The 13,297-nt window shown below is 46.2% G+C and overlaps 1 protein-coding gene across 1 annotated transcript; it reads left to right on the plus strand.

Moving 5' to 3' along the window:
• Positions 1-1,392: 1,392 nt before the first annotated feature.
• Positions 1,393-5,402, plus strand: LOC119397501 (cuticle protein 14-like). The gene is made up of 3 exons (XM_037664925.2): positions 1,393-1,398; positions 3,327-3,422; positions 4,902-5,402. Exons 1-3 carry the CDS (start codon positions 1,393-1,395, stop codon positions 5,307-5,309), a joined length of 510 nt encoding a protein of 169 aa, XP_037520853.1. The 3' UTR covers positions 5,310-5,402.
• Positions 5,403-13,297: the final 7,895 nt, after the last annotated feature.

The following is a 13,297-nucleotide window of genomic DNA, read 5'->3' on the forward strand; positions in this document are numbered from 1 at the left end:
TTGGTCATCGGAGTACGGTGCTTCCTCGGCGCTATCTTCGCTTACGATGCGGCTCTGGGTTAGCAGTGATCCGTCTGCGCTCATCCTGCGTTCCATTCGTGTCCCTATATTTTTTTTTCTTTTTTTTTTCGCACAGTTCCGCGTTAGTACGGATTACCAAACCTCCTAGCGCTTAGTTCACCTATGACTGCCTGGTGCTGAGTCCCGAGTGATTGTTACGCCGCTCACACTGAACTGCCCAGCTAGAGTGAGCAGAGAGAAATTACCTATCCAAATTTTCATGTTCTCTTCTAACATATATCGAGGACCGTGAATAAATACAAAGTTAGATCCAACGTTACTTCAATGTATACCAGCCAATTGGATTATTGAAACTTGAAGAAGCAGTACTAAAGAAATCTCGATAATTCCGAGATGTTTTTCATTATATTTGCTTTCAGGAACAAGAAAAGAAGTTCACTCTACTGGAAGCAATGGTTAAAAGACGTCTTGATGCGCATAAGTGTGTGTCTTTTGTGTAAAGATGCGCGCTATCACTTGTCCATGCGAATGCCTACGAGTGACTAAGCGACGCGCTACATATTTCACGATACTACCACATTTCACATTTATAAAAACCAATATACAATCGCGCTCGACTAATCCTCGTTAGCTCTTCCTCGTTGATTTCTATTCCTGTTTCAACACATACCACATACACACGGATATCAATTTCGAGCTGATAATTAATCACAAATGTATAACAATACATGCCCGTACTTGACCGAAGCCGCGAGAAAGTCCGGCCTCGCAAACTGCCCGGTGCGATGCCCATCTGAGGCCGGCGCGTGGCTAGCGCGCCAGCGACCTCAATCTTCACCACGACTAGCGCTGCTGCTTAGTTTTGAGGTGGAGACGGTAGTTGCATCAGGCACCTCCGCTCCGCCTCTCCCAAGATCCTACGGGCCACTAGCCGTGTGTGCCTTGTTGTACATAGTGACGGCAGTAGTGGTCATACAGTATGCAGTGAAAAGCCCGTTAGCTTCGTGCGCACGGAAGTACCGGATCCTTCTTTCCGGCGTATTTCCTTCTCTCGATGGCGGGCGCCGGTGAACTGCCTTGCTGGGAAGAGCCCCCAGTAGCACCACTATACTGTGGCTTCAATGAGCTGGCGATATGGTGGTGATCAGCGGCCCGCTCTAACGGTGTAATTGAAGGTGCGGTGTGTAGACAAATTGAACTACCATCTCATCGCCTTCTCTTCCAGTCTTGCCCTTCCTTCATCGACGAATTTGCTGAAAGGGTGGTTGTGACGTCAGTGCGCTATTCGTATAAGGGGCCAGCAATCAGGGTTCGGCGCTGGAAACGGCGACTACGTTCCGATTTGGAGTAACCGGCTTCATCACGACAATTATGAAGGTGAGAATAATGATTGTTTTTCCGATGACCAAGAAGTGTTGTTACATCATCAAGCAGATTGATACCGAGCGAATTAAACTTTCGTGGTTGCAAAGTTCGCCACTGATTATTCGCGTTAGTGGTTTTGAAAGGACGACCCTCAAGTTGAGCCCGCCAAGTACTATGCCTAACCCGCTCCCAGGGATATTTTGAGCAAAGATTTTCTTATTGACAGTCAAGATGCATTACACAGTTGGCAAGATAGCAAAATCGTAGTAATACCGTTTTACGAAGATGACTAAGAATTCGAGTGTCGTAAATGCTTTCTAGAAATTAACCCATTTCGGAACAATATTCGTAAAACAAACGTAACTTACGCCAGCACTAGGGCTATCGATTGACAATTACCCTGGTATTTTATCACAACAAAGAAAAGTAAAATTGTGAGCTAAACTTCACAAGTTTTTCCAGCAAAAACTGGGTATCCACTTCGCCATAAACACATTCATAAACATGCATTTAATCTATGTTACTCGCATTTTATTCTTAGAATATACATCTATAGAAAGCTGGAAGATGATGCATACAAAACTGCAAGCCTGGAGACCAGGAAAAAAAAAAGAAAGAATGCCACTTTTTTGATGTGTGAGAAAAGTGCTTTCGGAGAACTGTGCCTGCCTGAGCTAGTTGGTTGCACTTAGTGAGAAGGGTTTCCAGCCAACCGCACTGACAAGGGCACAGGAAGAGAGAGAGAGAGCCATCATTAAGGTTTCTGAACTTCGCAATAAGGTGAATAAATATCTACAATTCGTGACTAGCGGCTTGCAGGTGCATATTTCATGCGACTTCCCTACTGAAACGTTCCGTATGCCAGTCCAATAATTCCATATGTTTGCATACGGAATCCATATGTTTTCCGTATATTTTCCATACGTTTTCCATATATTTCCGTAAGATTCTTACGGAAACATACGGAATTATTGGACTGGCATACGGAACGTTTCAGTAGGGTTGCAGGTGCATATTTCAGTCTGCATGGACGACGTGGTTAATTAAACCGTTCAAAGGCACCAGGTACTGGGATACTGCCAATTCACACGACACGCTACATAAAAGCAGGACTTCGTGCAAACCGACAGATGTGTAGTCTCCTTTGCACCGGTTTTAAAAATTATGATTAGTGTCACCCAGACAGCCGCGGTACTCATTATGTTTTTGCTTGATCAGAGTGCAAGGGCTCACGTCAGCTCCTCCACCGTACAGCATGTAAATGGAGTTCATTTCTCTAGTTAGTTCTGATTAAAGGCAGAATGATTTACTAAACACATTAAGTTTAACACCGCTTTACAGTTGCCCACCTACACTTTTCTTTGTGGATTACCGCGTCGTCTAATGGGACTTGAAATTTACAACAAAATTGTCTTTTTTGTTACCGATAATGTAGCAGCGTATTTCTAACTGACACTATCGATTTTTTCAAGAGCCAGTAGCAACAAGTGGTTCGCTTGTGCGTGTATACGACATGAGCAAGCTGCCAATAATCTCAAGTTGCAAAGCCATACGGAAGACACTACAATTATGGGATAAGAGGCGCTGAGTACATTCGAAGCGCTATTCGTACAAGTATCTCAGTTATCGATTGTGCGCAGCCGGACACGACTTGCAAGATTTTTGCTGCCACGCTTGGCCCAAAAAGCGACATGCGTCTATCTTCACATTACATCACACCATTTTATCTCACTACTCCCCATTAACAACGAAAATGATGAAAGCGGTAGTCCGTGGAGCGCACGCCGGTCCTGAAGTGTCTGATTTCGGCAGTTACGCAAGCGTTAAACGCGGACGCCTCGAGCGGGAATGATAAAAGGTGAAGGGGATAAAACCAGCGATCTTTATTTTATTTTTTCATCTGTTTTCTTCTAAACACTTGTCTTTTCATCATCTCGCAGGTCGTCATTGCGTTCGCCCTTGTGGCCGTTGCACAGGTTGGTGCAGTACAGTACGTTCCTGAAGCAGCGGTCTCTACGCAGCATCGGACGCAGGATGTAAGGAACCTATTCACCGCGAATAGTACTTACGCCACGCGAACTTGCTAACTGACGCTCAACACGCCCGCGCCGTGTGACGTTTCCAGGAGGCATCGCTTTTAAGGATATACTTAAGCGCAACAGAATCATCCAGAGCTGCCTGTGTTGAGTTATTAGCCTCTCAGACATGAAAGGCTAGCTCAACACGCCAGACTTCATGCAGCCACCATAAGGTATTGCCACAGAACAAGACAGTGGGATCTTCAGGTTCATACAATCAAATATCTGTGCCATTGCCGGCACTTGAAGGAGCGACGACCGGCGTTACAAGTAGTCGTTATGCAATGGCCTCGTCTTGGCAGGGCTTATCACCAACGAAGCAGTGATGTGAGCGAAGTCGTCGCCCTGTGTAAGCGTAGCATTGCAATGTCAGTATTGTAATAGTATACTTCGTATTAGATTCTTTTACACAATTTATAAGAATACCACTCCCGAAGGCAACGTACGTTGGCAAAACGATGTTAAAGGGACACTAAAGAGCAAAACGAGTTTTCTCGCATTAGTAAAGTGGTCTTCCACGATACCAAAAACACCACGCTTGCTGCGAGAAGACGCTTAATAAGCGAGAAAACGCGCAAAAAGAAAATACAGGTGGCGACGTCACCTTGGAATTCCCGCACCATTTGCCGTGACGTCACATTTTTGACGGCGCCTGCTTGGGCCTACGTAGCTCCTAATCGGTTAAATCGAAGTACATTGTCCTCTCAGGGGGCTAGAGACTTGATAAAACGAGTTTGTGGAAATTTCGTCGAGCCAGTGGCGCCAAAATACGTTAAATGCTCTTTGAAATGTTTTACGTCACGAATTACAAAGTTCGGCGCGAAATTTAAAAATGAAACTTTGAACTAATAATTAGCTGAACTAAAGCTAATAATAAACCTATGGTGGTGAAATAAACTACACAAGAATCCTCCGAGCAGACTTTATCAATCTAAACCAATTCATTGTTTCTCTTTAGTGTCCCTTTAAACTATCGCTTGAGCTGTATTTCTCATATTGTGCTCGTGATCCAGTCATGTTGTGAGACCGGATCACGATCACCATAATGCATGAATGTGTCGTGCCTGCCGCGGTCGTCTAGTGGTTATGGTGCTCGGCTGCAGGCCCGAAGGTCGCCGGACCGAATCCCAGCCGAGGCCGCCGCATTTAGATGGAGGCGAAATGCTATAGGCCCGTGCACATATACCTATAGATTTAGGTGCACGTTAAAGAGCACCAGATGGCGAAAATTTCCGGAGCCCTCCAGTACGGCGTGCCTAATAATCATTTCATGGTTTTGGGACGTAAAACCTCAACAATTATTAATATTATGAGTGTGACCCACGTGAAATTACTCACATGATGCAATGATACTCATCTCATGGCTGAACGGTGTCTGTAGCCCTCATGTCCCGCGCGTTGCGTGTACCTCACACGCACGCATGTATACGTTCGCAGGTATGGGGCAACTACAACTTCGGTTACGACGAGAAGCACTCCACGGGCGGATCCTGGCGCAAGGAGTCTAGCGACGCGTCTGGCAACACTGTCGGCTCATACGGCCTTCACGACGCGGATGGCCGCGTGCGCATCGTCAATTATATCGCCGACAAGTACGGCTTTCGCGCAATGGTTGCCACCAACGAGCACGGCACAGCCGCTTCCAGCCCGGCCGGCGTGGGGATCAACGCTCCGATGGGACCCATAGGACCTCACGTTGATAACGAAGATACCGGTGGAGAAGAGAATGCCTTTGCAGCTGCGGCGCCCGTTGCTGTCTTTGCTCCCGTTCCAGTCGCCATTGGTGCTCCCGCCTCTAAGGTGTGGCCCGCTGCAACCTTCAAGCGGCTGCCGTTGCCCCTTTGAGGGCGTACGCTGTCCTCAGCCGAGCATCAGCCGCCACTCACTGTTCCCACAACCGCTGGGAGTTTTGTGGCTCCCGCTACGGCTGCTTTCGTGGCTAACGGATGTGAGTCTACCCATTGGGAAACAGGTTGAGTACACTTACGGCAAGCACAAGTAGGCTAAAGGGAAGATGACATGACACCTGATGTACTCATGTCAGAACCCGCGGTGTTTTTCACCCGTTTTCTTGCTTTGTGGTCTGGCTGTTTAGAAGGTATTTATGGTCAGCCTACGGGATAGTCAAATGAGAACACCATGTGTTTTGTTTTGCACCACATATCCTGACAATTATGTTGTCTCTATTTCGCTGCTCGCCCGACTTGCACCCGCATTCATGTTCATGTCTGTACCTCATGGTTATCTTCTTGACCAATCAGCGTGTCCCTCTTACCGTGAAGTGAAATAAACGCATTGTGGTATTTTCATGAATTCTTATATTGTACAAAGAACAACGGACACAAGTTGTCGCTTGGTCATTATCTGCACTGTATTTCTTTTCCTTTTCTTTCAAAGCTGTTAAGGTCCACTGTCAAAAAGTTTTTGTGTGCTGCATCCTCAGCCATTCAATCAATGAACAGTCCCATAACAAAAACCCACAATGCTTTATACCTCACAAAGACCAGTCAGCGGGTTGCAGCGCTGTGAAAGTTCTAATGACGGACAAATGAACACTTCTGTAAATGCTTAATATAATTAACGTTTAGTTGTGGGATGCTGACAAACGGGTGGTACTGTCAAATGATCTTTAAATAACGCGCAATACTGAACAGGACACGTTATTACTACAGGAAACGAATAAGGAGTAGTTTCTAACTTTGCCGTTACAGATGCGAGAAGCACACCCAGGACACGCAGTACATGGTTTACCAGTGCACCTGTTAAGTCCTACTGTTGCGATTGCGCTGGGGCACATACACGTGCACGCATGTACATTCACACAATTGCCTGCAAAGTGAGGCAACACAGTGTCCTGGAGTATTGGTATTTATTTTACGAAATGCATAGCATATACGAGCATTACTCGTGAAAATAAAAATTCGGCAGATCCCACGCATTGTGGGAATCGATGTAATGCGAAGCAGCCAGCAAAGAGCTGAATACATCGCCTTGTTTGTCTTTGAGCCAAATGAAATCATTCATGCCATGGCATCTAGTCCACCATATATCGCATGTTTGCCATGCACGCATGCATGCACAATCTAGAGTACACCATGCCAATGAAACGCATATTCTGGTATGTAAATGCATGACCTGTCCCTTATGTTCATCACGCACTCGTGTCATTCCATACCAATTTTGGTATATATCACGTTAACAAAACGGCCGGAAGCGCACCATGACAGTGGCATGTAAATCATACCGTACATGACATGCATAACATGATACGCATGTTAAGACCTCTCATTTATGTTCATCATACAGTCACATCGCGCAATACCAATTTTGGTGTATATCAAAGGAGCAAAATGGCCGCGAGTGCACCATGAGTAGAGCATGTAAATCATGCCATACATGACATGCATATTATGGTTTTTCATGTTACCACCTGTCACTAATGTTCATCATACAGTCACATTGCGCAATACCAGTTTTGGTGTATATCAAGCTATCGAAACGGCCGCGAATGCACAATGAGCGTGGCATGTAAGTCATGACATACATGGCATGCATGTTATAGTTTTCATGTTACCACCTGTTATTCATATTCTTCATACAGTCACATCGCGCAATACCAATTTTGGTGCATATAAACCTAGCGAAACGGCTAGGAATGCACCATGAGCGCAGCATGTAAATCATGACATACATAACCTGCATATCATGATTTCCATGTTACCACCTCTCATTTACGTTCGTCATGCAGTCGCGTCGCGCAATACCAATTTTGGTGTATGTAAAGCAAGCGAAACGGCACGAGTGCGTCATGAGCATGACATGTAAATCATGTCGTGCATGTCATGCATGTCATGATTTTCATGTTACCACGTCTCATTTACCTTCGTCATACAGTCGCTTCGCGCAATACCAATTTTGGTTACATCAAGCTAGCGAAGCGGCCGCGAATGTATCATGAGCGTGGCAATTAAATCATGACATATATGGCATGCATGTCATGGTTTTCATCTTGCCAACTGTTATTCATGTTCTTCATACAGTCACATCGCGCAAAACCAATTTTGGTGTATATCAATCTAGTGAAACGGCCGCTAGCGCATCATGAGCGTGGCATGTAAATCAGATCGTACATGACTTGCATGTCATGATTATCATGTTACCACGTCTCACTTACGTTCGTCATACAGTCGTGTCGCGTAACACCAATTTTGGCGTATATCACGCAAGCGAAACGGACGCGAATGCACCACGAGCGTGGCATGTAAATCATGACATACATGTCATGGATGTCATGGTTTTCATTTACCACGTGTCAGTTATGTTCGTCATACAGAAATATCTCGTCATAGCAGTTTTCGTATGTATCCCTTCATTTAAACGGCCGCGAGCGCCCCGAGACAATGTCATGTAAATCATGCTGCACGTGACATGCGCGTCATGATTTGCATGTTAGGACCTGTCATTATGTTCGTCATGAACTGTTGTCACGCCGTACCAGTTTTGGTATATATGAAATTAACGGAACGGCCGCAAGAGGCCAAAGGCCGTGGAATGTAAATCATGCTGTTCATGACATGCGTGTCATGATTTTCATGATATGACCTGTCATTTATGTTCGTGATAAGGCCATGTTATGACACACCAATTTTGGTATACATCCGATTAACGGAACGGCCAGGGAGCCCAAAGGCCGTGGAATGTAAATCATGCTGTTCATGACATGCGAGTCATGATTTTCATGATATGACCTGTCATTTATGTTCGTAATAAGGCCATGTTATGACACACCAATTTTGGTATACATCCGATTAAGGAAACGGCCAGGACAGCACAAAGTCGTAGGCGGCTAGATAGATAGATAGATAGATAGATAGATAGATAGATAGATAGATAGATAGATAGATAGATAGATAGATAGATAGATAGATAGATAGATAGATAGATAGATAGATAGATAGATAGATAGATAGATAGATAGATAGATAGATAGATAGATAGATACGCTCAAAGTCGCAGAAGTTCGCTAAGAAATGCTTCGCATTTAAAAAAAGAGCACACTTGGGTGGGTATGCAGCCTGAGCTTGGGTGAAGTGCACGGTTTTTGAAGTACACTGCCCTTACTGTTTTGCTTGTTTGTTTCTTATTCTCAAACAGCATACACCGGAAAAGCGGAGATCTTCCCGCGAGCCATCAAACAATGTATCTGCTCATGCTAATCACACACTAGAACATAAATCCTTTTGTATTCTAATATACACGTTCTTGAGTACCCTATCTTTTAACTTCCTCATGCTACGGTTTAAGTGCACAGTATTTCGCAGGCAGTCAGACTCAGAACTCCATATATCGTTCCTCTATATTGCTGAGTCGATTAAGTACAAGGTGAAAATATTGCTTCGTAGCGCAGATCCCGCGCGCGCAGCGCGTGCATTCCTAAGGAGCGCCACAAAACAACGCTAACCGCAATGCAAAGTACGCATGCTACCATGCGCTGCTTCCGTCTGTATAATGTACTCTTGCACAACGTCAAAAATAAATACACGGGGAAACGCTTAGCATACACCGCCAGCCCCGCTATCGTAAGACCGCGAGAGTATGCGTGTCTTACGCGGCTTTGACCCGGTGGTTGGCAGGGAGGATTTGCGTACGCGCTTGTCCGTGTAAGGCCTCTCCATCGCAAAACATACCGCCGAGAAAGGTCAAACTGCGTAACCCGGCGGACGCAGGGAGTGAACGCGCGAGAACGCTTCCTTGTCCCCGTAACACCGCGGAACTGGCGAGGAAGCTTCTTGTATGCACTTGGTAGCCTGCATTTAGTGCCGAGGTAAGCCGTTCATTAAAGCAGTGGAGTGCACGCCTTAAACCGCGGTGCCGTTAGCCAAGGAGGGCCAGAGATTTGAGTAGGTCAAAGCGAGAGTGCGATGCAGGTGGAAGGGCAGTAGGAAGAAAGCCACTGGTCCTCACTTTGTGTTTTCGCTGTGCTGCGTTTGCGGTTATCGCTTTTTTTTTTCTTTCCAAACAAGCTCCGTGTTTATCGACGCACTGATCATGACCAGGAAAGAACAGTCGGACGAAGCTAATAAGTTCGTGCCCACTCAAAATAAAGAGATCTTCATTGACCCACTGCTATTGCTGAGTTCGGCGTATAGCAACAACGTGATCCGATTGCAGTGCACGATGCTGCCCCCCCCCCCCCCACCCCCCAGCTTTTGAGACATACATTCAGAGCTTGCATTCTCATCCGCCCATCTCAGAGTGCAGTAGACGTCGTCGCGATTAAGGATAAGTGTAAAGCATTCATGTCTAACGCGTAATAAAGGCCAAGCTTGTTGGCAAGCGGTGAGTGTCGAGTCCTATACAACCAACGGCAGTGCGCACGATAGGGTTTATTTTCGTACTCTGCAGCATGAAACGTCAAGCAATGTATATTTGTATGCACCTCGAAGACCACGACCCAATGCTTCTGTTGGTCTATAAAGGCGACCTTTTTGATGGCCCGGTAGACTGCTTAGTCTGCATTTAACGCTGAAGTAAGGCACTCGATGAAATAAAGAAGTGCTTGTTCAAAACTCTGGTGCTGTCTGCCAGAGATGACGGGAGATTTTACTGGCTCCGTGATCAGCCCACAGTGAGGCGTAGGAAGAAAGCCACGGGGTCTCCCTTGTGTTTTCGCGAAAATGATTAAGTATTTAGCGAAACGTATTCGACGAAATACCGACCGACCCAGTGGCTAACCGACGGACGTGTAAATGGGGTGGAAAAATAGCTTCCTTTTCAAGTGAATGCTCCTTACAAACGCGAATGCATGCAGAGTTTTGTTCACTCATTAGTAGAACGTTTCGAAAGAAAGAGATCTGTTTCATAAGCATGTTATTCTTGGCACTATGCTTGAAGCATGAAGCAAGGACAGAGAAGAGGCAGAGAAGCTTCAACTTTGATCAGCTTTGGCCGCCAATAAACAGTTGGTATAGTTGGCGCTCCTCTGTCTCTTCTCGGTCCTTTCTTCACGTTTGAAACACCGCGCTAGGAATAAAATGTTTAGCAAACATAGGCACCAACTCGGCCAGGAACAGGTTCTTTTAGGTCTGATTCAATTATGCTGTGGAAGTTCACGTTTTTGCAAGAAGGGAGCTTAAGCTCAAGCTGGTTCATTGGTGCGGTATATTTCGGCATTGCGATGATGCCGAAATTTACCGCGCGTTGCCCCTGAAAAAAAAAGTGAGGGAAATAATTTATCGTGGGAAAGGGGCGAACGTCCTTGCGTGAAACATTCTCAACTCTGAATGTTTGCGTACGCAAAGCACTCATTTCAACTGATAAGAACGAAAGTGGCATAAGAAAGACGAACGAGAACAAGGTGTGTCTCCCAAAGTACGTAAACATGCTTGGCTACCTGCGCTTTTGTCGCCCATTGACCCTTCTACATGTGCGCCTGCTTGAAGATCCTGAGAAGCTGGTAAACACTCCGCGCGCAAGTTTGCGGCGCTTCGAAAACACACCAACGCGCTCGTACGTGCTTCCCTGCTTCCACGCGGAGTGAGGTGACGAAACGACGGTGTTGAGGGGGAGTGCCGCCAAACACTCTTGTAAACAAGGATACCCGCCCTCGCTCATAAACATCGCCAAGATCGTACGCACCTTATAAGACGTGAATGAGAAATATTCAAGAAACATGGCACGCAGTTTCAATAAAAACCATGCGTAAGCGGAGTAGCCGCAAGTGGCGTCCGCCCGTAAGTGTTGGAACTCACACAATATCACCAGCAACAAGTGGGAAGATTGCAGTGGTGTGACAAAGACCACGACGATGGCGACAGAGAGCGCGTAAAGGTAAAACGAAAACCCGGATTGAAATTGTGCACGTAGCATCAATGCCAGACTTTTTCTGCGAACATAACCCGTTGATGACTTACATAGTACTAAAGTGAGCAAGTTTGGTATAGCAAACGCTTAGCTTCGAGCCCATAGCCAAAAACAGCATAAGCTACACTAAATAAAAAACTGAAGTGAGTAACGCTGGCGATTAACATGCTGGTAGTGTGTGCTTCAGAGGCCTTGAAAGCTGAAGAAAGTACTTGCAGCTAAAACAATTTAATAAAAGAATTAAAGCGCCGCGTGCGTTCACAATGTGGCAGAGTATACGGAGCCGGTATTGTTATGAAAACTGCTAAATGCTTGCTTTTTTTTGTATTCGAAGCACACTTTGTCGGTCTGACTGCATGATTTGCTTGCTTCAACCCCATTACGATGTACTTACTGTACGTAATCACTGCAACGATTTACAGGTTTGATCGATTTGTTCAAGGCGGCGATGTATCAAAACGAAGCGGTGTCAAGACAGCCAGCATGGCTCATGTGAGCAAGAGATCTGTCTCGCACCGTGTTCGATCAGTCACAGCCGAGTGCGTCTCCTTGAACTTGGTCGTAAAGCCAATGCAAGAGTATATAAGAATAAGGAAAAAAGCTCGCTCACGCCTTGACGGATCATAAAGCTCGAGGCACGCATCAATTAAGGGAAGAATAAAAACAGAGCTAAAACGAATCGAGAAACAAGGAGAGAGAGAGGAAGTTGCAAGCGGGTCAAGTTCAGGTCAACGTGTCGCGGGTCGCGTTCGCGCTAAATAAAGATTCACCGGACCCGGTGAAAATGAAGCAAACATCAATCCCAGCGAAAGAGCAAAGTGCCACTAAGATCAGATAGAGTGGCGAGGAGGAGTTGATGAAAATTGAAGGTGAAAACAGACCGCGAGAGCTGCGGCAAAAACACCGCGGCCCAATTTAGAACAACGTGTGACGGACAGCGAAGGAAATAACGAGATTAATGCCAGCCGGCCGCCTCAGCCGCCACCTTGAAAACGCTAGGTTGAAAAGCCGCGCTTGTCGCGCTGTATCAAAACAAATCTTGTCGCTTGGAGTACTTGAGAAGAGTCAGGCAGAGAGAGATAGAGAGAAACGAAGGAGCGATTAAAGCAAGCTTTCTACCTGCCTTCTCTCAACTGCTACGACTGCAAAAAAGAAAAAGAAAGCCGAGAGATGAAGTATTTGCCAGAATCTGAATTTTGGGTGAGAGCTCCCCCCGTAAGTTACATACAGGCTTGGAGTCTATGGTAATATTACAAGTCAAGATGCCTTCCTATCGAAAGTCAGCCCTGAAAAAAAAATAAAAGAAGAAGAAAATCAATTCCTGCCGTTTCACCGCCCGCCTCCGCTTCTTTCCTCCCGCCCTCAACTGTTCTGGCTCAATTCTGTACGCCCTCACTTACGCCGCTTAGTCTATAGCACGCTGAAAACGGCAGGGAGATGTATTGGACGACCGTAGCATCAAGGGGGTATGCCGAGTGAAATGGCTAGAGAGGGAGGGCGCAGAGAATGTGATTTGGCGCAGAGACGCGGCTCATATGTGACGTCCTGAAGCCGCCCCCCCCCCCCTGGCACTACAGCGTTCAACATTCCGGACCATGAGCGGTCGGCATTGTTCCGAGCCGGCTGCACTCTCACACAGTTGGCATCTCCTCTCCTCATCTTTCGAGAAGAGCGGAGATAGAGAAAGAGCTATGTAAAGAGTTTAAATAGGCGCATAAGACGTAGGGTGTAGCTGCCGCGTATCCGTGGCTTTGAAAAGCCCTCTTCGTTATCCTTGAACGGACGACACGAAGTACCAGGAGGAGGCCTACGTGCACTGAGTCGTTGATACTTTGATGTGCGCGTCGTCTTTTGACCTGGCAAATGCTTTGCAGAGCGGCCGTGTCCGTTTTCTTGGTTTTGTTTTGTTTAGCTTTATATTTGTGAACTGTACGCGTCGGTTGTGGATGAGCGCACGAATCGGAGTGTGA

Source organism: Rhipicephalus sanguineus, chromosome 6 (genome assembly GCF_013339695.2).
Source record: "Rhipicephalus sanguineus isolate Rsan-2018 chromosome 6, BIME_Rsan_1.4, whole genome shotgun sequence".
Classification (NCBI taxonomy): Eukaryota; Metazoa; Arthropoda; class Arachnida; order Ixodida; family Ixodidae; genus Rhipicephalus; species Rhipicephalus sanguineus.

Excerpts from the sequence above, each read along its gene's own strand:
- LOC119397501 (XM_037664925.2), top strand. Across the intron at positions 3,423-4,901 it reads CGCAGCATCGGACGCAGGAT|GTATGGGGCAACTACAACTT; the intron begins GTAAGGAACCTA and ends ATACGTTCGCAG.